Raw genomic sequence first — 24,260 nt, 5'->3', positions numbered from 1 at the left:
TTCTAATAGGACTAGGAAGGACAAGTTTTCAAAATTGAAAAACCTCCCTGGCAAAAGGGTGTTCTGCAGAAAGAGGTGGTGTGGCACCAGATGGCACAGAGTATGCCACATTTCATGGACTCACTGAAGTTGTCTTAGCCTGACCTGTCCCTTACCACACAGTGAGGAGCAAATGGATTTATTCAACCACTATTCCTCCTACCTGCTCCCAATGACTAGGTGGCTGTGTGCTTACTATTTTCCACCTCAAGCAACCCTACAAAAACTACTCTGAAAACATCTCAGAGGCTTTCTGGTCACGACCATAGTGGTTATCATGTTGTTCTGCCATGTGCTCCCTGAGAGATATTATCAGAGGTGTAGCAACTGAAAGACAAACTAGCCTGACACAGGCAGGTGTGGTGGCGTCATGGAAAAAGCCTAATAAAATAGAGTGCACCTCTGAAGCTGATGGAGGATGGGACAGAAGCAATTGGTGAGTCTCTCCCTGCAATGTGTGCTCCTTCACTCCCTCACTTGCTGGCATATGGAATGAGTTCTGCAAACTGAGAACAGCTGCCTCGCTGCTTCTGCTCAGTCTGAAAGCAACAGTTTGGGTCTCAAATGGTCTTCAGTTTGCTGGATCTTCCCCCCCCCCCCGTTTCTGTTCTAGGTTAGGCTCACAGTAAATAGCTCACCACTTTACAAGCAACAGTCAGGCACATATCACCAAGTTACAAAATGTTTTGAGCTGTTGAGCGTCAACAGGTTCCCCAAGTCTTTGCCAGCAGCAGCACAGCTAACCCCATAGCCACAACTCCTACTCAGAGTCCTGTAAGCATAAAACAATGCAGTACTGCCTTCCTCCCTCCAATGTGATCACATCTTGTTCATCCACAACTCTCCACATGAGAAGATGCAAGGACACCTTACAAATGCCAAAGCCCTGAAATTGCTTTGTGAGGAAAGACCTGCTGCTACCCATGCACAGAAAGCAGTCGTGCTTGGCTAGTGACAGATGCAGGCACAGAACCAGTGTCACATATGTAGATCTTCTGTTCCAAAGCTATGCAACACACATTGGTCGTTTCTTTGGCAAATCCCATTTGTGTTTCTTAGGCTCTGCCTTCCAATTTGCAACCAAAAGAGAATCTGGAAAAAGCCTCTTTGGTCATTTTCCTACCCCAATGGCTTCACAGCCTTCATCCTGAAGGTTCCCAGAAATGGGCAAGCCCCCCACAATAATCTCACAAGGGGTTCATCCATCCCTTGCTGAGCTGCAAATCCCTGCTGAGCACTGTACCTATGTATTTGAAGAGAGTACTGCTGATTCCTGCCAGCAGAGAAAGGGTTATCAAGTCTCCAAGGCTTGCTGCTATGGGTGTGGCGACATTGTCTGGATTGATCCCAACTTTCCTTGCTCCAATGATCACTCCAATCATCACCAGACCTAGAGAAGATAGAGAGCAGGCATTAGAGAATGCATCCTGCTCCATTTCACCCCAGAGCTGCTGTTGTGGTTCCCAGAGGAACAAGGGGTCTGGGAAAAGCAACAAGCAGACTGCTCATTGAGTACCACGCAGATGGAGATCAGACATTCCCAGGTATTTGTCCTCTTGCTTTTTTCACCAACCTGAAGGGCATGACTCTGCCCTTATGAACTGCACCAAAGGCCCAGAGGCACACAAGCAAATTCCAGGGATCAAAGAAGATACCAGCAGGCAGCCCAAACATAGAAGCTCCTCTCCTGAGCAGCCTAATCTTTGCTGCCTTAAAGCAGGACCAGGCACAAAGCACGCTCATAGATAAGGCATGAGGCAGCCTCCTGGTGCCATCCCCTGCTCTGAATTCCACAGCACAAATATATTTTCCATATTAGACCAAAACTTCTCAGAGTTTGAACTACCAAGGAACAAGAAGCTACCTTACAGTAGCCCAAACTAGTCTTTCAGCTCAGTCATCAGACTTGCCCCTCATGTCCCAAGCTCTCTGGGGCTGCTTTAATTCATACTGGGTGAATTTGATGCTGTGAGCAGCTTCAGAGTCAAGGGGATACGGAAGCAGACAACATCACCTCTCTCCCCCTGTCCTCTGAGCTGCACCTGGAGAGTAGGGAAGCTTTTCTCTCCCAGGTGACTTATGAGTACAAAAATCAAACCCTGATAAACATGTGGAAATCTTTCAGCCATCAGATCTCTCTCAGGCCTGTGGAAGAGCCACCTGGAATAAATCCTGCCTGGCCAGCCTCCACTGCTGTGTGACTAGCAAGGACAGGTTTGAGACAAGACACATGACATTTCTGAGTTCTTCCATGGCTGATAGTGTGCACCAAAGGAAGCCTGAGATATGGTGGTTCCTCCAGCTCACCACCTCTCTGCACCTGTTTGTGTAGGTCCATCAAAGCTGAGCATGCACAGGAGCACTGGCACTCCCCCAAGAAATACCACACATGCACCTTCCTTGGTAAAACATCCGTACAAAGAAAAACATCCTCACACAACATAGCATTCTCCACAACAGCCCTCCCAGGCACCCACACTCTCCTCCTCACAGCACAGTTCATGCTGCTTCCCTCCCTGGTCATAAAAGCAGCTCCTTCCCATTGTGTACTCCCACACACAGGCTGCCTGTCACCGTGTCCAGGGGAGAAAGTAAAGCTAGCTGAAAGGCTGTGATGGTATGGCAGCAAAGCCTCCCTGTATCACACTGAGCAGAGGGATTGAAGGGAAGAGTTTAATGAAAGCTGGGCTGCTGTTTTTCTCTTTTAACAAGTGCCTCATCCCATGTTTTTCATCAAAGACATCTACAACCACCCTTCGACCCCAGTTTCAGGATATGCACTTGCTTTAACTTGTCCCTTTCATTTAGAAAACTCGCCGTGTGCAGCTGCCAGCTCCCTCCATTCAGGGTGTCATGCTGCCCTCCTATGGCAGACCCACAAACTGAGCCTCATCAGGCGACAGCAGCTCCTTCCGACCTGTCCACCCCATCCTATTTCCCTTGCAGAGGAAACAGCCAGGAAAGTTCTTAGCTCAAAGCTCACAGCAGGGCAGGCCACAGTCCTCTGCAGGGTATTGGGTGACTCAAGCCCATCTCGAGTGTGGTCTGCAGTTATCTAACAGATTCTCAGTATCTCGTTTTGTGCATGGCATTCCTTCATTCTCCTCTAGGAAAGGGACAGTACATCACATGGAGAAGATGTGTGTGCACATCCACACACAGCATGTGGCACTTTACACACCAGGTGAAGTTAGACATTTTCATGCTGCAAACCCAGCAAACAACAGATCCTGGGAGAATGGAAGCAAAGGCACGGTGTGGAGGGAGTGAAAGCACCTGACATAGGACTAAGGTCCCCTGTGCCCCTCCTCCCTGTGGCAGACCAAAGCAGTGTCAGCTGGGCCTTCTGGTAGAAGGGAGAATTTTCTCAGCACCTGAGTGCAGCATGTTTGATCTGAGCAAACAAAGTGACTCACCCAGAGAAAGTGCAGCTATGAAGGCTGTGGTCACACTGCTGGCACACAGCACGGCAGCCTGGCTCAGCTCCACAGAGCCCTTAGAGATGGCTCCTAGGATCACAGCAGCAACAGCAGCCAGAAGTCCCACCACAGTGGCCTGGACCTGGGGGGGCAAAAGACAGCTGGTAAGCAATCATCCACATCTGCTCCCAGGCTGTTCTGGCTCCATGTGACCACAGCCCTTCCACACAGCTAAGCCTTGCAGAGATGCTGATTGTTATGTATTTGATCAACATCCCTGTCAGGCTGCATCACATTAAAAAAAAAGAAGAAAAAATCCTGACAAAGTTTGGAGAAAAACTCTGGAGGCCTGCAAATGGCAGATAACATTTCAGCAAAGGACACTGAGTCCATCAGCAGAGGAAGAGCTCTGGTCAACACAAAAATGGGCTCCCCATCAACGCAGCACTCTTAGCAAGCTGAAAGCTGTGGCAAGAGATAAGGGGAAGCACACAGACACATGTTGCAAGCCCTGTGGCCTTGCCATGTGCAACTTCTAGGCTGGTTGCTGAATTTTAACAAGCAGAGCTACAGAAGTCAGATTTCTCCCATCTCTCCCTTCCTGCCCAAGGCTGCTTCCCAAACACTGCCAGTAAATGACAGGCATTATCTAGGAGCTATTGTGAAACAGGGATTGTGCTACAGCTTCCCCTGCAAAAGGAGGATTTTTCATTATTTCAGTTTCTCCTCAAAAGCAGTAAATGCCTAGATGTGTTTTGCAGCCAAACTACAAGCTCTGAGGCCACGTAGAGCTTTCTTGGAGGTCAAGTCCTGGGCTCTGCTTGGCTTTATTGAAAAAACCTGCTCCAAATCAACAGCTCAGAATTCAGCACTACTGGGAACAGATGCTGCTGAGCAGCAGCAGAGCAGAGCAAAGTGCCTTTTCCCTCTCCCAGCTGAAGTGACTCACCTGTATAAGGGCTAAATTGCAGGTGGCCATTTTCCATTGCTTCTGGGCATCATCCATCTGTCCAGTGTTAGCCTAGGAGCCAAGAGAGACACCCTGAAAACCTGTTCCTGTGCCACAGGTAGTCGCTGAAGGCAGTTTCACCTGCATCCTGTGGGAAAGGGGCTGCTAAATCCAGACAAACATGAGCACAGGTCAGCCTTCCCTTCACTTTCTTCTTGACACATCTTTATCATGCTCCAGCCCAGGGGTATCAGAGACTCACATGGAAGTGCAAAGGCATTGCAGGGCACCCAGCTAAAGGTGGAGTGGGCAGGGCACATCCACCACGTCCCATACAGACTAGACTGGTTTTCCTCTTTCATTCCCCCTAAATTGACCTGTTAAGCTGGAGTTCCCCCTGAACCATGCAACACAAACAGCCCAAAGTAAACAAAACGGCTTAGGGAGATAGGAGAAAGCAAAGGCTGAGTAGCAAAAGCTACTGTGGGGCCCAAGAAGCCTCAACCTGCTCTCCCGAGGTAGAATTGTCAGGAAGCCATGGGTCTCTCAAGGACCGACACCCACAGCAAAGCAATCCAGTACTGAAGCTGGCAGCTGTGGAGCCCTGTCTTTGTCTCCTTCATATGTCACAGGGCCCCAGATATTAGCAACTGGCCACCCAGGGATTAATTCACCTTCAAAGCTCAGATGGAAATTCTCTGTTCCAGTTCCAAAATGAGGACAAACATATATTTTAATACTCATCTTCCACTACTTTCTACTTGGCAGAAAAGGGCATTTCTCACACCCACAGTGCAGTTATGTAAAAGCAGAATCTCCTGATACCTGCTGCTATCCTGCCCCTCCCCACAAACACACCACCACCACCTTGTTAACACTCACAGCAGTTGAGAGCCTGGATGCCAGTGTCATCTCAAGATTACCCTTCAGGCCAACCAAGGCAGGAACCAGGATAAAAACTTCTGTAATTGTCCGAAACACATCCCAGTGCTGAAAGAAAACAAAGCCAACAACTTCAGTTTGTCATGCTGACCAATCCAATGCTGTTGCTTCAAATGGGAGTGGGGTCCCACCTCACTACCTGCTCTACAGGTGTCTGCTATGTACATGGGGGGCAGACACTGCCCTGGTTTGGTTGCATTTGGGGAGTGAAGGAAGGAATTTTTAGCTTGCAATATTCTTTCTGATCTCATGCACAGCAAAGCACTATCCTAACAGGGAAGGAACTTTCTTCCTGAGGGAAGCAGAAGGTTTTGGAAAGCCACAAATTAAAATGTGCCTTTAGCATTGGCCAAGAACAACATGAAAAATAATTAGGGTTCACAAGCCAAATGAAATACAGCATGCTCCATCCTTTGTACTGACACCAGATACAGGAACGCCTATTGCTACCCAGGCTCACAAGGATCTGGAAAAGATCTAACAACAAAAAGCTGCATCTGTCTCTTTTTACCAAACTTTTAACCAAGCATATAAGACTAGTGGTGGGAGGGAAGGAGGTATTTGCATCTCTTCTCCACAGGCAGTTCCTAAATCTTCCTCTTACCAAGCATGCTCCCAGCACAGCTGGAAAAAAAAGATTTGAAATTAAGATATCCCATAAGCCCAAAATGCTGGGCCAATATCTTCATTATCATTGCTCCTCTGAAGCTGAACAGCACACAGCTGTTGAATCAGTTCCAATGCTAAAAATTATCTGAAACCTTAAGAAACTTTGTTGAGTAACACATCTAACTTATCTATCACACGGTGCCTTGGAACATAATTCATTCACTCCATGTGCATTCAAGGATGTTGGCAAAGTCCCACTATCACTGAGATGAAATCACAGCATGGAGCAGCTCACTATGAAGTAAAACCAACTACCTCAACATCTAAGAGCAGAACACAAGAGGAAAAGAGCATCTGCAATGAGTCAGACCAAAGGTCCATCTAACCTATCTTTACCTCGACCGGCAGTCAAATTCAGGTATCTAAACCAAGAATCTACAAGCATGACAAGCAGTCAGGATAATTCTCCTGTGTATTTTCCAGCTTACATTTATCTGCCACAGGGTACTGAGCTGCTGAATATAGAATATAGAATAAACCAGGTTGGAAGAGGCCTTCAAGATCATCATGTCCAACCCTTCAACCAATCCAGCCCACCTAAACAACTAACCCATGGCACCAAGCACCCCATCAAGTCTCCTCCTGAAAACCTCCAATGACGGTGACTCCACCACCTCCCCAGGCAGTCCATTCCAATGGGCAATCACTCTCTCTGTATAGAACTTCTTCCTAACATCCAACCTAAACCTCCCCTGGCACAGCCTGAGACTGTGTCCTCTTGTTCTGGTGCTGGCTGCCTGGGAGAAGAGACCAACCTCTGCCTGTCTACAACCTCCCTTCAGGTAGTTGTAGAGAGCAATAAGGTCACCCCTGAGTCTCCTCTTCTCCAGGCTAAGCAATCCCAGCTCCCTCAGCCTTTCCTCATAGGGAAAAGGAAAGGTGTTTTTTTTCTGCACACTTACCAGAGTTCTAAGGATTTCTCTTTTATGTACTCACCCAGTCTGCCCCCTCCAACCCACTCCGTGGCCAAGATATTCATAGTTTAGCAACATATCATGTGAAGAATTGACTTGTTCATTAATTTGATCATATGATGGTCTGGAATTCTGGTGTTAGAGGACAAAATGAACAAGAGAGCCCTGCCCTCCTTCTCCACACCCACTGGGATTCTATAAACCTGAAAATCCAGGGGGTTGGATAGATTTGGTAAATGTCAACATATTCAGCTGCCAGCCTGTTGGGAAATACATACAGGGTGTAACGGCTCGGTGTTTTGATGCCATGGGAAGCCAGTGGTGTGGCTGTCTGCTGGGAAGACCTCACAGCTTCCTTTTGAGTCAGGATGAGTGAAAGTGGGGCTGAGTCAGCCCTGAGTACCTGGTACAAGATGTTCTTCAGAGGCGCAGATAAGAGACAAAACACTATTATCAATACAAAAGGGCACGTTTCCTGGCAATGGGGACCTGAAACAGTCACGTTTCAAAGTATCAGAGCTAAGCTATCATTGAGTAAATAACAGACAGCAGAACAGTCACCTCGTTAGACACACTACAATTCTCTCTGAATTTGTTACATGGAACTTAAATATTTATCAGAGGCATCTTTGCCACCTTCAAAAGAAAGAGGAGAAACCCCAAACTTCACAGTCACAATGTAAGAAAACCCCCAATAACTGAAGATACACAGCTGTGCAGACACTCATATTTAAGAGCCTGCATATTTTGCACAGAAATAAAAAGCAACAGAAAAACTCAACTGTTTGTATTTTCTGTGCCTGTCACCTTTGGGAAATAGGGCTTTGTTATATCCACGTAAGCTGCAATTCTTGTGTTCCTGGTGAAGTTTACAGGTCTCAAGCCACTGTGACCTAAGTTTCAGCACATGAGGTATGTTTTTGGGAACTCTGCTTTACATGTGATTACACTGAAAGGCTTTGAACAATGAATGCAGAACCAAACAAGTGTACTAATAAAAAAAGTTGACTTCGTTGTCTTCATTTGAGTCTCATTAGTGACTCACCGAGAGCCTAGGGATGCATTCACAATGATTTATACCACCGTAGCCAGGACTCCATTGTGTTAGAGGCTGCAGAAATACAGAACAAACAGATGATCCCTGTGCCACTGCCTTGCAGGACTGTCTGCTGGATGAGACAGTGAATGTGGCAGGTTATAGCTGGGCAGGCAAGGAGCTGCCTGAATGAAGACAGCTGGATTAAGTCTATGAAGTGTCTCTGTCCTTCAAGAGGAAAACTGGCCTAGAAGGAACAGAAACATTCCTTGCAGCACTGCAAACACACAGGGACAGTGAGCCAGAAAGAGACTCTTTTCCTCTTCATGTTCCCATAATGGAGTTGCAGCCCTAAAGCTCAGCTCTGAAGAAACTTGGGTTACCCCATGATCCACTGCAGCTGGTCCCCATGCCAGTTGGATCTGCTCATGGGGTCCCACAGGGGAAGAGAGCTTATGATGCACTTAGTCTCCCCAGATGCAGTCTAATCCTGCTGTCCCTTCTATCACTGTCCTCAAGGTCCCACCCACGTCCTTTTAGCTCCCCAGGGGCATCCATCCACAGCAGCAGCTAAGAAACCCCGGAGGTTTTCCATTGCACTGAACAAGTCAGCAGAAAGATCAAAAGATCCTGAACTATAAAAAGCAAGGCAACTGAAAATCCTTTTCAATGCTAATCATCTCACAGACTTTCATCAACAAAGGACAGGGATATCTTATATCTGTGACTTTTATTTGGATTATGTCCCATTACAGTGGTGTGAAAGGGAAGCTTCCCTCCTGAGTTCTCTATTTTGAAATCTGACTGTCCAGCTTCACTCTGACTCCTCATTTTACTGTATAAGAGTGGGCCAAACACTGCTCAGGGCCTTGCAAGGTCTCCAGCAATGCCTGCCAGGAATCCAGATCAACCAGCTGGCCTAGGATCACTGGAGTAGAGGTGGAAATGTCCAGCAAGAAAAGACTTAAGAAGAGACAACCAAGAGGAGGAAATGGCCAGTGGCTGTTCCTTTGAGCATCCTTTGGTTGCAGTGTGTGAGACCCAGGTTTGAGCCTTGGAGTCAGCTGGGCTAGACAAACCTCTCTTGTTTTGGGGGTTGTTTTTTTCTTAACAGTAATGTGAACAGTTCTTGCTTTCATCCCAGCACAGATCACAAACTGCTAAAATCCTCAAAACTTTGATAGGACACAAACAACCACTTTGTTCTTGCCTTTACAACATCAGCCCTGCAAACAAGAAAGCCACTTGGACTCTCAGCACAGAACCACATTATTTCAAGGTATTTTGCATGTAGCAAAACAAAGGCAGCACCATTAACTCACATGTATGCTTTAGAAACCACCCTTAAGCTTGTCCATGGATTTCCCTGTTGAAGGCAGACACAAAAGCTTCCTAAGAGTGTTTTGCAGTGACTGCAAACAGGGCAAAGCATTCCTCAGCCAGCCTATCCCCTGAAAACTGGGTAAATCACAGACTCCTGGAGGAGAAAAATCTGTGGTTTCAGTAGCATGAGGCCTCATGTTTATCAATATGAGTCTTGTGGTACCTTGCCTCAAGCAAAGAAATATGGTCTCAGGTTTTAGCTGAACAGACAGTGAGGTTCTAGCTCTTGCAGGCCAAAAAGCTGAAAATAAGCAGCTCAGAGACAAACCCCTAACCCTAATGGCAAATAATCCAAACCCTGAAAAGCTAAGATCTCTGGATTTTCCCAGGTGCTGGTTTTGGTTTTAAAGCTGGGGTTGTTGATACCACGGCAGCCTACCTCACTAACATCACTCCCATGCCAGTTGTGACTCTCAGTGCACTAGCTCCCTCCTCTGGGAACTGAACTGATGGCTTCTATTTCAACATCGTTGGAAACAATTTCAGCAAAAACTACACTTCCTATTATTGTGCTTCATGCATGACCCCGTTTCTAACAGCCTAGTGAAAAAAATACACAAGGTAGACATTGCACTTTGGTATTTAAAGGACAGATGCAACACAGGCATACATGGCTTCTGTTTTCCATCAGTTTGGATACTGTTACATTTTTGAACAGAGTCCAGTTCTTAGCAAGAGTATTCCATTTCCTTCAGACAAAGACCTATTCACCTGCCATGGGTACACAGTGGGTACGTAGCACGTCTTTATCCTTCCCTGAGATAAATGCTAACTATTAACCTAACATCTTGGGTAGTTTGAGAACTTCTGCAATGCTGCAAGACAGGTCTGTGCCTAAGCACAGCACAAGGTGGAGACGACAAACACAGCATAGCAACAGTATGTGCCACTCCAGTTAACCCTTCTTTGATATTCCTCATATTCCCTTTAATTCAATTTCTCTGCCTTCTTTGTTCCTTCCCATGCAAGAACAACCAGCAAGGTATTGTCTTTCCAAACACTCCAGTACCCATATTTAGCTCCTGCTGTGGTACTAATGCCAGTGAATCCACTGTACTCCAGTAAGCTCAGAGTGTGGGATATATTCTCAGAAAACTTTGCCAGCTTTTTGATTTGTAAATCCACTGGCATTATATGCCCAAATTTAGCATTTCTGTTTGTGTCACTAAGGAAAGAGAGATAGGATAGATTCTGGTGGTGGGCACAATGGTTTAAATCCAGCAGCACTACTTGGAAATCAATGGAAGTTACTCCAAATTTACACCCACCTCAGAATCTGGCCAAGAAGCACTGCTAATCTTTCTGTGCCAGCATGCCACTCATCACAGTATCTAAATGCCTTCTAGAGCAGAGATTACATTGGGTTGTTTGCAAAGAACTGAAAGCACAAACTTGCCTGTAAGTGAGGCAAGTAGTTACTAACAATCCTATCCTATACCTCCTTATCAGCAGTTTTTGAAGGCCAGAAATACTATCATGCAATAGAGCAGTATGCTACAGTCTGACCACCGCAGCTTTACAGCAGGCATCACCCAAGTGCTTAGTTCAATACAGCAAAGGGAGCACCCACTCTAACGCACCAAGGGCAGTGTCAGGCAGCCTGTCTGAAAGCCAATCCCCCCCAAACAGCCCATGTGCTGATCTGCAGAAGATGGATAGTGTCTCTCTACCACAGGAAAAGCCTACAGCCATCCTGCTGACTGGCAGCCAGGACCACACACATTAAAAGCAAAACAGCACAGGTACTCAAGGTCAGTGAATCCACCCACCCCCTCAGTACACTTTCCTAACCACAGGTACCTACTTGAACAACATCCATCAAGAGGCCAGCAGCTACCATGCCTAAACCAGCCAGAAGGAATGGCACAAAAATCTGGGAGGCAATGGAGAGTGAAGTCTCAGGGAGAAATCCACTGGCTGACCTGGTCAACTTGCAGGTGAAACCTCTCAGCTTCCTGCCATGGAAGCACAGTTCCAGTTGTAACTGGGTGACCACCATGGTCAAACACTGTTACCCCATGCTCAGCAGGGCAAACAGGAGATCAGGACATCACACAGATCCTCCTGGTGGCTCTCTTCAAAGTCAAAAGAGGTATTTTTCCTCAGACTACAGCAACAACAACAAATTCCTTTAGCTTCTTCTCCCAAGAGCACGTCCAGAGGGTTGCAGCAAGGATATCCTCCTGAAACTACTTCAGCTGGGTTGAGCCCAGGTGGCAGCAAACTTGACGAACACTGTTTCTCCGATTTATATCCAGGGGGGGATTAAAAAAGAGAAAAGAAGATTGTGGAGATGTCTGTGGACAAAGAGAAATGAGCCCACACCCCATTCAGCTCCCACCACCTCGGTAAAAACCAGTAAGACCTGCTCAGGCTACAGCACTGAAAGAGTGACAGGTCGTGCAAGAATCCCTCAGCGTGCTCCAACGTACTAGTGTCCTTTCTCCTCAGGTTACATTTCTTGTCAGACTGCGGCTGCCTTTGATACGATGGTTTAATATGTAACTCTGCTGTGAATCAGCTCCAGTCCCTCACTCGCACCACAAGCAACGCTGAACTTTTCTCACTGTCCCAAGGCTGGGGAGGTGGGAAGCTAACAACCAGGATCTGCTCTGCTCTCCTTCAAGGTGAAGAAAGGTCAGGGAAAACACGAGTCTGCATTTCTCACGGCTGGCAACGTTACGCAGGTCTCATCCCCAGGAGAGTGACACAGCTAAGCCAGCTGGTGAGAGAAGATCTGCTCTTCTAGACCCCAGCCCCTCTTGTCCCCTCCGTGCTCTCTGCAGGATATAACAACTGGTCTATGCCAGCTATACCTCTCAATGACTGGCTTTCAGGGGAGAAAAAAAAATTCCAAAGAACCAGCCAATAAGCTTCAAAAGCTAACACCCTTATCTGCTGTCATCACTTCAACTTTCTGCTAGTTTGCAAAGGCCAAGATAAGAGTCATAGTCAGAGCTTATTTAAGGTAGCTCCGCACTACTGCACTGCATGCAAGGGAGAGAAAGGGTGAACACTTCCACGACATGCTGCGAGCTGGGCTTCCTTCCTGTCCTAAAGTGAAACACTGCTTCTGCATACTCCCAGAAAGATACTGTCTTTGAGAGAGGGGTGTCTCACCTCCAAGTCATCATGGTCAAGCAGCTGACACAAGATCAAGAATCAGAGCTACACCACAGCCACCTACAGCCAAAGAACTTGCATCCTGTTCAAAGTCACATATGTGGGGAAGGGAGTCAGAGTGCTCTGTTGGGATTCCTTGATAATAATTAATTTGGGCATACTAATTGGATGACAGGGTCAAAAAGCTCTAAAAGCACCATTTTGGATGGAAGGTCCTAAACTGAGCAACTGAGCTTTTTCACTATTCAACCACAGGTTCAAATCCAGCCATGCCCCAGTGAAGGTGAACTAGTGAAAGCAAGTATTCAGTGGTAGGCACAAAAGATACAGGTTTCCTCAGTCCAGTGGAAATTCAATGCCTAAACTGCATCCTTCACTTAGCTTCTTGCACTAATCAACTCCTTCCCTGATACTTTCTGCAAAGAGACATAAAGACTGGTGGCTTTTAGACTCTGTCCTTATGACTAGGTCCCCAGATTGGAGCTAAATGCAATGGCAGGGTGCATAGAACAAGAGAAGCTTTTGCAGATAAATAGGGAACTGAGGAAGCTCTCAGCCATTTGGATGGTGTGTTTCTTTTGGTCTGAATTCACACAAACCAAAGCATGAAGCCTCGTGGGCCGAGATGGCACAGGAGATCTCTCTGCAATCATAGCAGGGTAGAAAACAAGCCCATGGGAGACTCCGTCCTTTGCTGCTTTCCAGGCTGATATTTTGGTACAGCCCCTGAAGCTGAAAGCTAACAAGAGAGTACATTTCAGCTAATCTAACTGGAAAAAAAAAAGCCCACAATAGCTGGAAAAGGAAGGTTAATAAAAGCCCTGTAATAACCACACATGACCTAACCTCTTTATGTCAGCCAGGAACTGAGAAGTGACCACATAAAGGCCTAGTTCTGGTCAGAAACTCACAGAGGCTTCAAGGAAATATAGTACAATTTCTGGACAACTATCACAGGTTTTCAAAGGTTTGATAATGTGCTTTCCTAGTCCTATATGCCACTGTATTTGCCAACTGGATTGCTGACAGGCAGAAACATTAATGCAAAAGTAATATTAATAAGCCTGAATGACTCAAATGCCATTAAAAAAACTCAGCAGCAACACATCCTGTACTGAAGTGCCAGCCTGGCAGGGTTTATGAGTTTATCATGCTTTGGCTCTCCCTGTTTCTAAGCAAGCACTATAAAAAGCCTTCAACCAATGAATCAGTATGCAGAGAAGGTAACTGGTTCAGATGACCTGCGTGTACACTGGGTGATTTTATTATGCATTTAAGGAGCCTCTGATAAAGATCCACACCATATTTGTCAGCAAAGAGATGCATCATATTTTCCTGGCAAAGAGATATACCATATTTGTCCACAAAGAGATGCATCAGTTCTGAGAAGAAAGAGAATGCTGCCGAACAGTAGGGAAAAAAGTTGCAACCAGTTGGGAAAAAATCCACCCCGAATCATGGTTGCACCCCTCATCCTGGCAAAACCTGGGGAGGTACACTGCTGCCCTGCTGTGCACAGAAATACACTGTATCCCTATGCCTATAAACCTGCCAACAGGTAGTATTGCCCTGAAGGAGTCAAAGCAGAAAAAGCCTCTTAGGCAAGCTCTGACTCTGACCTAAGGCCTCCATCCACTGACACAGTACAAAAAAAGAGCTGAAAGATGACAAGTGCCAAAGAGCAGACATACCTTATCATCCTGCAAAGGGACGGGGATACCAGTGAATTACAACGCAGCAATACTGGCAACAGACAGTGCTATTCTGACACCTTAGATTCATAGGAGGATGATGCTTTTCAGGGATCAGGCATCCTACTTATTGGAGTACTATAGCTCCTGTCAGATCAGACAGTGGATTTTTGTTTCTTACCTTGCTCCTCTCTTCTCCTGTCTAGGAAAGGGCAGAGAGGAGAGCTTGTGTAGAGAGAATGAGAGTACAGCTCACAGCATCTCCTGCTGCCCCACAGAAACAGCAGTAGCGGCAGGGGCAGAGGCCAGGACTGGTTTAGAAAGGAAGGGCAATTCCTATCAGCAGCAAGTGCACAATGAGACAAGCTCAGGTAGCCATTGTCATGCACAAAAAGTCACTTCTGCTAATTGCCCAAGGCCTGCTTTTCCTGTGAGATATTGCACCGACTATTTCCCAGCCTCCAAGCACTAACATGAAAGCTCTTTGTGAGCTCTTTATTTGAATAAAACAGAAACTAAACTTTTGCAGTTTCTGAAGAGGTTTGTTCCACATCCTGTTCATGTAAGTGGCTCAGTCCTTCCTAGAAAAAAATACTGCTCTAAGGGAAGAATATTGATTAAAAAAAAGCCTGCCCCAACATCACAAGGCCCATCTGCAACCTATTTCACACACAGGCAGCATGCTTTTAATATCTGAGATCCACAGGAATGGCCAGTCTATAAAATGAAAAGCACAAGATGCTCAGAATGATGTCTATGGAGACATGAAGTAGTTTGCCACTGGGTTCTGGATTTGACTTGGTGTTTTCTGATCTGACTAGATATTCTGCTGGGTATTGAGTGTATGCTAAGGTCAGTTAAGGATACTGTGTCACTCTTAAGCCCTTATAGCTTAAGGAGATCTGCCCAGGGTTAATAGCAAAACAACACAGCTCCAGATTTGTGAAAGCTGTCAGTGTAACCACAGTAGTGGTTGTGTCACTGCATATCATCCAGGTCAGGGCAGTCTGACCAACAGCTAGCTAGTCAAATAACAAGGGTTAACAAAAAGGCACACAGCAGCCAGAGCCATCTAGAATGCAAAGACATAGCAATTTATAAACTGGAAATTAACTGCACCTTTAAACTGTCTAAAATTAGGTGGTCACCACTACCTTAAAGCTTTGCATTGCTGTCCTGTAGGAGGAAAGGTGTGTTCCTGTCACAGAATCAGAAATGGGACAAGAAGACTCAAGGATTTGAACCATTTGATATAAGACTGAGCTAGGCTAGCTGTATGAAGTGTTAACAGTGCTGAGCTGTCTGGTTTCTTGCATAATGAAGCAGGAGGTGTGGGACCATCCAGAGTTACATCAGAAGTGATACAGCAGTATCTACTGCAGGAAAGCACTACTGCCACCACAGCCCTTGGGGCTACAGCTCAGTTACCCTCTTCTCAGGACCAAGGTGAGATCTTTGCACAGGACTGCACCTTCCTACATAGATTCCTCAGATCCTTTGCATGCTCCTTAGTACTGTACCGTCTCTTATATTCAGAGAAGATAAAAGGCCAGAAAACCACCAGAAGCTGCCTCCTGAGAGCTGCACAATAGTACATTAACAGCTGGCTTTGAAGGACATATTGGCGTACGAAACTGCTGCAAAACCTCCTTTACTTGGCCATCCCAAGAGCAAATTCCCTGCCTCTGAAGAAATGTCCCCCACCTATATCATGCCAGGTACATCAGATCAGTTTCTTTCCCTTACCTGAACATAATCCAAAACCATACCTGCCATGACCATGCCAAGCCCAGCTAGGAGGTATGGCAGGAGCACTTGCAGGCAAATTGAGATGGCTGATTCTTCCTGTGACTTCGCCATGGCTGCCTTCTTCTCAGCCAACAGCTTCTGCTGTGCATGCAGAGAGACATCCTCTGTCCCCTGATTGCCAAGTCGACTCTCTCTATGTTTACCCTTGCTCTTTCCTTTGTGCCTGGATCGCTCTCCATTTCTAGACCTGCCCTCTTTTCTCCTCTGCCGAACTTCCTCAACCTTCATGGTGGCTTTCTAGGTTCACAGAGGTTTTCTGAAAAACAAGGTCAGAAACAATGAGATAACAGAAGCATCAGATGGGTCAGCAACAGAAAACTCTTTGTCCACTCCACTAACCTGAAGGCAAACTACTACCTGCTCCTAAAATCCCAGATGTTCTGCTGACCAAAAAACCTAGTGCTTAGTTTACTGTCAACTTTGTATAGCATCCCTTTCTGTAACTGCATCTCTTCCTAGGCCCATTTTCATGCTAGAGTAGTTGCTGTGCAACCTGGCTCACACTCTGGGAACGCCTAAAAGGATGCAGAAGGTGCTGTACACAGCCTAAATTCTGGACCCACTAGCTCTCACACTGGGAGTCATGAGAAGCCCAGCAGAATCCAATTCCTTTTAGCATCTGGGCCCTAGCCATGAAATAGGAGCAGTACACATCCTAGCACCCTGCAGACCATATCGAGCATAGCACAGGTAAGTACTACACACAGTACCTAGCATAGTACAGCTAGCTGTTCACCATGCCTCAATAACAAGAAAATTCTTTCCTCAGCTTTCCAATCTGGCTACTTTTCCTTCTTTTGCACCTCGGTTAACACACATGCACTGTGACACTCACCTATCTACATAGAAGCTGCTATGACACCATAGCATCTTGTAAGAAAAAAGAAATAAGCAAAACTATTGCCAGTCACCCTTTTCCTGCCATCCTATCTCATTTCTTGATTACAGCTATCGTTCATCCTGCCTGCCACACTGCTAGACCAGGCAGTGCCCCAGATCTTTCCCCATCACCTCCTGCCAGCACTCACCCGGGTTAACCGCTGGCAGATGTTCTCTGAAGCTCATTTTCAGGATGGGCCCTTTATGCCCTAAGCCCCTGCACCACCCCTGGTGGGCTCAATCTTCTTCTTGCCCAATATCTGGGGAGTAAAGGGAGGAGGGGTGGACAAAAGAAAGTCATAGAATCAACCGGGTTGGAAGGGACCTCCAAAGATCGTCTAGTCCTACCCCCCTGCAGTGAGCAGGGGCATCCTCAACTGCATCAGGTCTCCCAGAGCCTCATCAAGCCTCACCTTGAGTATCTCCAAGGATGGGGCCTCAACCACCTCTCTGGGCAACCTGTTCCAGTGCTCAATCACCCTCATTGTAAAGAACTTTTTCCAAACATCCAGTCTAAATCTGCTCTTCTCTAATGTAAAGCCATTGCCCCTCGTCCTATCACTGCCCTCGTAAACAGTTCCTCTCCATCCTTCTTGTAGGCCCCCTTCAGGTACTGGAAGGTGGTGGTGAGGTCTCCCCGGAGCCTTCTCTTCTCCAGGCTGAACCACCCCAGCTCCCTCGGCCTGTCCTCGTAGCGGTCCTTTTCTGTGGCAGGAGGAAACCCGGCCCTGCTTCCTCCCACCCCATCGCTTACCGGCTCCGTGCCCTGCGCGGGGCTCTGCCCGCAGGGCCGCGGGCGCAGCCGGGAGGATGCCCAGGTGGGAAGCGTCCGCCACATCTGGGGCGCGGCGGCACGGCTCGGATCCCGCCCTGCGCGCGGCTGCGGGTTCGAGCCCGGCCCCCGCCGCGGAGGCGGCGCGGCGCCGTGAGTGGCAGACGGGGGGGGCCTGCCCCGGCACCGAGTATGGAGTGAGGCGGCGGGCCCGGCCCTTCTCCGCTCGCCCCGCTACGCCATCAGGGTGGTTGTGTGCCTTTCTGTTCCTCAGCTGTCGCCGGGGGGACAGCTCGGGGCGGGGGCGTGCGGGGCTTGCGGCGGGGCTGGGGCAAGGACGGCTCCGGCTCGGCGCGGGTGCCGGGAATGCTTCCTGCTGCCCCGTCGGGACGTGCCGAGCCTCCAGCCCCGCGACGGGGATGGGACCGGAAAGGGCGAAACTCCCAGCGCGGGCAGAGCTAGCAGGAGGCTGCGATTAAGTGCTGCGGAAAGATGCGTCCTCTATGCATTTAATTCTTTCTTTAATTTTTGGCACTTGCATGAGCTGCTGTTGCAAGCAGCTTGTGCAAAAGCCTGTCTCCACCCCAATCGCAGTCAAATTCCTCCTTAGTCCGTGTTTTCCCTCTCCTTCCCTTCTCACTGGCATGTCAGAAACACGATTGCAGCATTTCTCACATTTAAGCACATAAATCTCATGAAGCACTGGGGTAACCGTGGTCATGCAAGGCTCTTGAATCATGCAACTCACATTTCCAGAACAATTGTGGATATTATATCATACCTCAGTACCAGAGCAATCTTAAATCCTGTTGAAGTCTCCCAGATGCCACACTATGCTAAAAGGCTCTTATTGATGAAAAGGTGTCTTTAGGCCTGTAAGCTCTGGCTCCAAGCAGGGCACACCAAAGGGAGCTGAAGGTTTTTTTGTAAGTGACAGTAATGAAACCCTGCAGCTGCTGTGTGTTGAGGGTGCACATTAACTGCTGAATGTCACTGCTCTAACAGCAAAGCTTAAATTTCATCTCACTTGGTATAATTTTATGGCTTTGCTTTGCAACTGATGCCTCCTTCAGACTGGTCAGAAGACGGTATTTTCCTGTGATAAATAAGGGGGGAAGGGACACAGATTGAAAAAATAGCAGCCTTGCCAAGACAGTTTTAGACCTGTTAAATCTATTCTGCTATCACTTTACCACTGAGCTTTGAAGAAAAGTATCTACAGAGCAAGCAGAAATTCTCCTGGGGAACTTGATTGACAAGAGCATTTTGGTAGTGGTTCCAGCTCAGGAATGTCACCATTCTACAAGGGATCTCCCACCTGGGTCTAACCAGCACCTACACTCTGCAAGGCCTTGTTCCGTGTACAGAACTGTTTGGCTCATGTACTGGTACCTGGTGTACCAGTCTGAAAGCCCTGGTTCATCATGGGTGGGTATATATTTGAGAAGGCTGCCTTTCAGCAGCAGTACAAAGCTGCACTTTCTCAGAAGCGCAGCAGCAGTGTTTAGAAAGATCCTGGCTTTGACGTAAGGCAACAGTGGCTGGACCTTGATTGCAAACAGGGCTCCGCTGACTCTTTAGATAGGCTTAGCTCAGCTGCTCGCTGCAGTCTAGGAAGTGCTTGCTGCCATGAAGTTGAGCAACTTCATGCTAAAATGTTTTGCCTTCCCACTGAACTAGAATTCATGTCTGCTGCTTTTCTCTGCTCTCTCATAGATGTGCACCTACAAGCGCAGTTGAGGACTCATAGCATTAACTGTTGACTTTTTTTCCCCCCTCCAATGTGCTTTTAAAGATTGTTTCTTTCAGTAGGAAAATAAGTTTGATATTCCCTCCCTTTCCTCCATGTTGCTTCACTCTGGGACTTTCTTTCCAACTATTCCTTCAGCCAAGCAGAGAGGAATTTTACAGATTTTTTTCCCCCCTCCCAGTTTCCTGTTGTAAAATGCTATTTCTTCAGTGGCTAGGGACTACTAGAGACATTTTTCAAACATAAAATTTGATTTATCATTTCAATTAGGCCTGACTAAGTTTCAGACTTAGTTTGACTGCTGGGCCATGCAAGGTCCTATGGCACCACTGGTTCATATTAAGGCTGCTGGTGATGGTTGCCTTACTATTCAGGCTGCAGTTCCATCATGACCTTATCTCTAGATAACTGCAGTAGAAATCCGCAGTCTCTAAGGTTTCTCCCCTGTGAGATAGTTATCTAGTGTGGCTTGAAAGAATTATTTAGAGATCTGTGTGCAGACAGAAAAAGAGAGTGCAAACCTGACATATGATGAATACTTACTGCTTTATAAACATGGGGTCTAGAGATAAAACACAGCAGGAACTTCCTGAAGTTGGGGAAGGAGACAGTTCTCCTTCACTTTTGGGTGTGGTGTTCCCCCCCCCCCCCCCCTTTTAATATGTTTTGAAGAAAACTGAGCTTTATTGTCTGTTAGCCTTTGGACCAAATAATTTCCAGATAGTGGAGCTAATTTTGTTGTAGTCTCTTTCATCTCTTCCTCTAACAAAGTTCTTAGAAGTCTAGATATTTTGTTTGCTACTCAAAGAAATTAAAAGTGCCATCTCTTACCTCCTTTCACTTATCACCTCCCCTTGCTATAGGCATCCATCACTCAGTTACCGTTGCCATTGGGACAGTTCTTAAGCCACGTTACAGTCACAGATTCTCTGTCAGGTTTCATGCCTGGAAAAAGACCAGTACAGGAAAGGAAAAGCAGGATGAAGAGCTCTGGTTTTGTAGTTGGGGAGATGCCTCTTATTTGACTTGCAGCACAACAGGCCTTTGTCAAACCGTGCTATAGTAGAACAAAGCCAACCTAAATCACCATGCTTCTCTAGCACTCAGGTTTAGCAGAGGTTCTGCCAAGTACTAGAGTCCCAGACACAAGATACGTGGCACGAATCCTTTTCACTCCCCAACTTCCATTAGATGGCAGCAAATGAATGCAGAATGAGGGCACACAGTTCTGCATGTCCTATTTATCCTGTGGCTTGTGCGGGGATTTCAAGCTTTTCGCTTTTAGGTCAATGGTTCAAATCTGGCCCAGGTCAGGAGGGACCAGAGATCTTTATAATCCAGCAGCTGCTCAGCAGCCTGCGCAAGAGCTGTTTGTGAGTTTCTGTTTCTGATCTTGTGGACAAGTGCCCATCTCATCACTGGCACTAATTGGCACTCTTGCTTGATGCACCAACAAAGAGGCGGAAGATGCTCCGAAAGGACTGAATTCTCCTCCCTGCACTCCAGATGATTTGACAAAGGGGAGCACTCATCTCTTTGCACAAGCCTGCTCTCACTAATGAAGCCAGAAGAATGTGTTGGCCCTGTTCCACCTGTAAGTGAACGACTGCCCAAATTATCTCATTCCGGACAGGAGGGTGACAGTTTGGGTCTTTCAGCAGATAAAATTAATTTGTTATTAATTTGGGATATGATATTCTGAAAGACTATTGATGGCGCAATGAAATCCTGTCAAGCATGTTGGAACACCTCTTTTATTTACAGCCTCTCTAACTGCAGGGACAAACGCCATCCAGAACTGCCTCACAAGGTGACCTAATTTGGAAGAGGAAACAGACACAGAATTTTCTCACATTAGAAGATACCTCACGAACTCCTTCCCTTAAAATTTAAAACCCTGTGAGGGACCAGAGCAACTGATACTCTCCAGAGAAACTCATGAGATAAGAAATGAGCCTAGAAAGCACGTGATTGTGGTATAGTTCAAGCCTGTGTGTGTATCACTCAGCTTGTTCTGTTAAGATTTGAGGAACATGTCACTATGTAAATCCCTTTGGGCAGCTGGGCACTCCTCCAACACACAGATTTCCCTTGCTGCTAATGAATCAGCCTCTTTTGCTAACTTACCTCCAAAGCTCATTTACTTGGAAACCATGGGAGCTTAGGGAACAGGGTTCTCTTCGTGCATAACAATGACCTATTTTAGAGACTTCTCCTCACGAGGTCATGGAGAAGGGGCAGCAAGAGAGAGTGCTTCTATCCAAGAGGCATTTCCTGGAATTGGTGTTAAACAATGCTAGGCTATTTCCATTTTGAGACCTAACACTTCATGGTGCCAGTGCTTCCACACAACAGAAAATGCCAGTGTGAGCCAGAGATGGAATCCAGCTGCCTCATCCTAAGGACGTGCACCCAGGCCCTCTACATATGTGGTTATTATTCTCAAAAAAAAGAAAACAACCAAAAAACCCAACACCTTCCAATGGAAACTGATAGCACAGAATGCTTCACAACACCCCTGGAGCAGGATGGCAAATGAAACCAAAGACACATTATCCACTTCTGGGCATGTTACATCACTGTGGTTGATACCTGAGCCATATAGTAAGGGAAACACAGACCTGCATTAAGGAATGTGTTCTTCCCCACCAAGCCCTCTGCTGCTAGACAGAATTAGTGGTGCAGCTTTAGATGACACCACAGGAAAGATGCATCCAGTAACCCAACAGAGAATGGTTCAAAACAGGAAATGTTATGCATGCTATCTTGTCTCTGAGGCATAAGATACTGCCTGAGCCTGGGGGGAAGCCAAACACTTCATGATTTTCTCACGGTTAGTGTCCCCAGGCAACATGAGAGCAGCACAGACATTATCATGCATTGATTTTGTATTACATTTAAGCCAAACCCCAAACCTTCACCAGCACAAGTCTCTGATCTCAGACTGGACCTTGTGTTTTCAGTCCATCTGTGGTTTTACACATTGCAAAGCAAGAGAGGACAGTTATCTCATGTGACTCAAAGGACAGAGTAGGTCCTTAGATTCACTCCTGGTTGAACTGCAGCATTTCTATAAGAAAAGTACTCAACCTACCAAAAACCAGCCAGTGATGGAGGAGAATCAGACACAAGGGTTAAGAGTGCATCCAGTGTACACTTATTTATGAGACTGAATTTTACTAGTTTCAGCTCACAGCCCCTGTGTACACTTAGATCTTTATGACTATATAACCTCATTTCCAAACTGCCCTTTCTGTCCTTGCAGTTCTCCTTGAGTCTTTCACCTTTAGACAAGCAGCTCAGTTTCCATTCAGTCATGTGGCACTCCTCAAACTCATCCAGCTAAGTAACATCTTTCCTATGAGTGTTCTACCTACTAGGGCTCAATATTGGGTGGCAGTGCTGAATCCATGGAGAACTGAACATATCTGCACCAGCAGAAGACTTTTTCTGTCAGTACAGTGACCATTTTAGCCCTTCTAGACCTCTAAAGACTGGCATATTGGCCCATGGACAGTCGTAACTAAATTGCTGGGACATGTACAACAGGACACTATCAATGTATTACAGTGTCACTCTCAGTCAATCAATTACTGCCTGTAAGCTGTCAACACAGCTGGATACTAGGTTACTTTGAAGGGATTTGTTTTTCTTCAGTAAATGTTCAATGCTGCTCATCAAGCAGCTTTCATTCATGAGTCACCTCTAAGGTTTTCTGTTATTTTGACTAACAACACCTTATCAGCTCTCTTAAACAGTGACACATACCACAGCCTTTTTTCCCAGTCCTCCTGCAACAGCTCTGCCCCTGCAGGGTCTGTTTCTCACATCACTGACAACTAAGACAACTGAATATAAGGGATATAAAAAAACAAATACCAAAGAATCAATTTTCCTTACTCCCAAGGAGCAGCTACTCAGTCTGCTTCACCTCCTAAATTTACTGATGGCAACAGCAGCTATGCTACACTTGGATAGCGTAATTTTTAGTATTAAAAAGGGAGTAATCTTCTTGACCCCTGAAAATTCAATGGGATATCACAGTAAATTATTATTCTCAACATGCTTAATTTAGCATGAAACAAGAAACAAGGTAGCTGAATTGGAGTGCACATCAGAACAGGAAGCGAAAGCTTCAGTCTTTCTCTGGCTCCCAGTTTGTAGAGACCATTTCTGCAAGAAATGCAGAAAGATAACTTGCAGAATGTTACACTTGAAGTGTCATGATACAAGACACAGTCTTATGGCTCTCACTCATGGTTTTGTTGGTTTTTTTAAGATGCTTTGAATATGAAGACGGCAGTAGGAAATCTTTCTGCTAGGATGGACAGCTCCAAAACCAGGTAAGGAGCATTTCTGCCATTCAGTTCTGCCTGGGAATGGTATCTTAAAGCAAGGCAGTGATCCTTTTACTGTATGGTTTTGGTTTGGTTTTGGTGTTTGTTTGGTTTTTGTAACTGCTAGAATAAACCACCTTTCAAAACCATACAGCTTTGCAGAATGCTCAGCACCACTGAATATATTGAGTCATACCACTGACCCCTACGAAGAGGAACAAAGCTCTCTGACATCCTTTCCCCATAAATAAATACCTCTTGCTTAAGAGGAATTCAATCTAGTTATTCCTTTGAGCACAGCTGTGCTGAAATTATTCAATTAAGTGACTCACAAATGATCATTTGTAAACATCTTTCAGGTTTGTTAGGACATCTCCGCAGGCAACTGTTTGAGTCTTGCCTTTTGCCAATCTGTGCTAGGAATCTTTGCATTTGGTTTCTTATCTGCTAACTCTTGCAAATAGTAACAAACATTCCTGTCTGAACTCTTTCCAGAAAAGCTGAATCTTTCTGGAGAAAGAAACTGGAAAGTCCAAGCCACATTGTTC

At 46.3% G+C, this 24,260-nt stretch overlaps 1 protein-coding gene across 6 annotated transcripts in view; it reads right to left on the bottom strand.

The window, feature by feature from the left end:
• SLC41A3 (solute carrier family 41 member 3) overlaps positions 1-24,260 on the bottom strand; it is a 50,255-nt gene that overhangs the window by 9,426 nt on the left and 16,569 nt on the right. The window contains exons 2-7 of one of the 6 annotated variants that reach the window (XM_068169472.1): positions 20,207-20,320; positions 15,912-16,230; positions 5,290-5,397; positions 4,408-4,479; positions 3,456-3,600; positions 1,283-1,429 (exon numbers count right to left, since the gene is read on the bottom strand). In XM_068169472.1, the coding sequence (XP_068025573.1) occupies positions 1,283-1,429; positions 3,456-3,600; positions 4,408-4,479; positions 5,290-5,397; positions 15,912-16,202 (763 nt within the window). In that variant the 5' untranslated portion in view covers positions 16,203-16,230; positions 20,207-20,320. Of the gene's footprint in view, positions 1-1,282; positions 1,430-3,455; positions 3,601-4,407; positions 4,480-5,289; positions 5,398-11,155; positions 12,194-15,911; positions 16,231-17,002; positions 17,020-17,607; positions 17,742-18,406; positions 18,446-20,206; positions 20,321-24,260 lie in introns of those variants that run through there. The other 5 variants (XM_068169473.1, XM_068169471.1, XM_068169474.1 and 2 more) reach the window with 5 other exon arrangements.

This window comes from Melanerpes formicivorus, unplaced genomic scaffold (assembly GCF_026170545.1).
Source record: "Melanerpes formicivorus ecotype bairdi unplaced genomic scaffold, bMelFor1.0.p_v2 SCAF_185, whole genome shotgun sequence".
NCBI lineage: Eukaryota > Metazoa > Chordata > Aves > Piciformes > Picidae > Melanerpes > Melanerpes formicivorus.
Note: the sequence above shows the minus strand (reverse complement) of the source record. Positions and strands in the feature narration are given on the sequence as shown.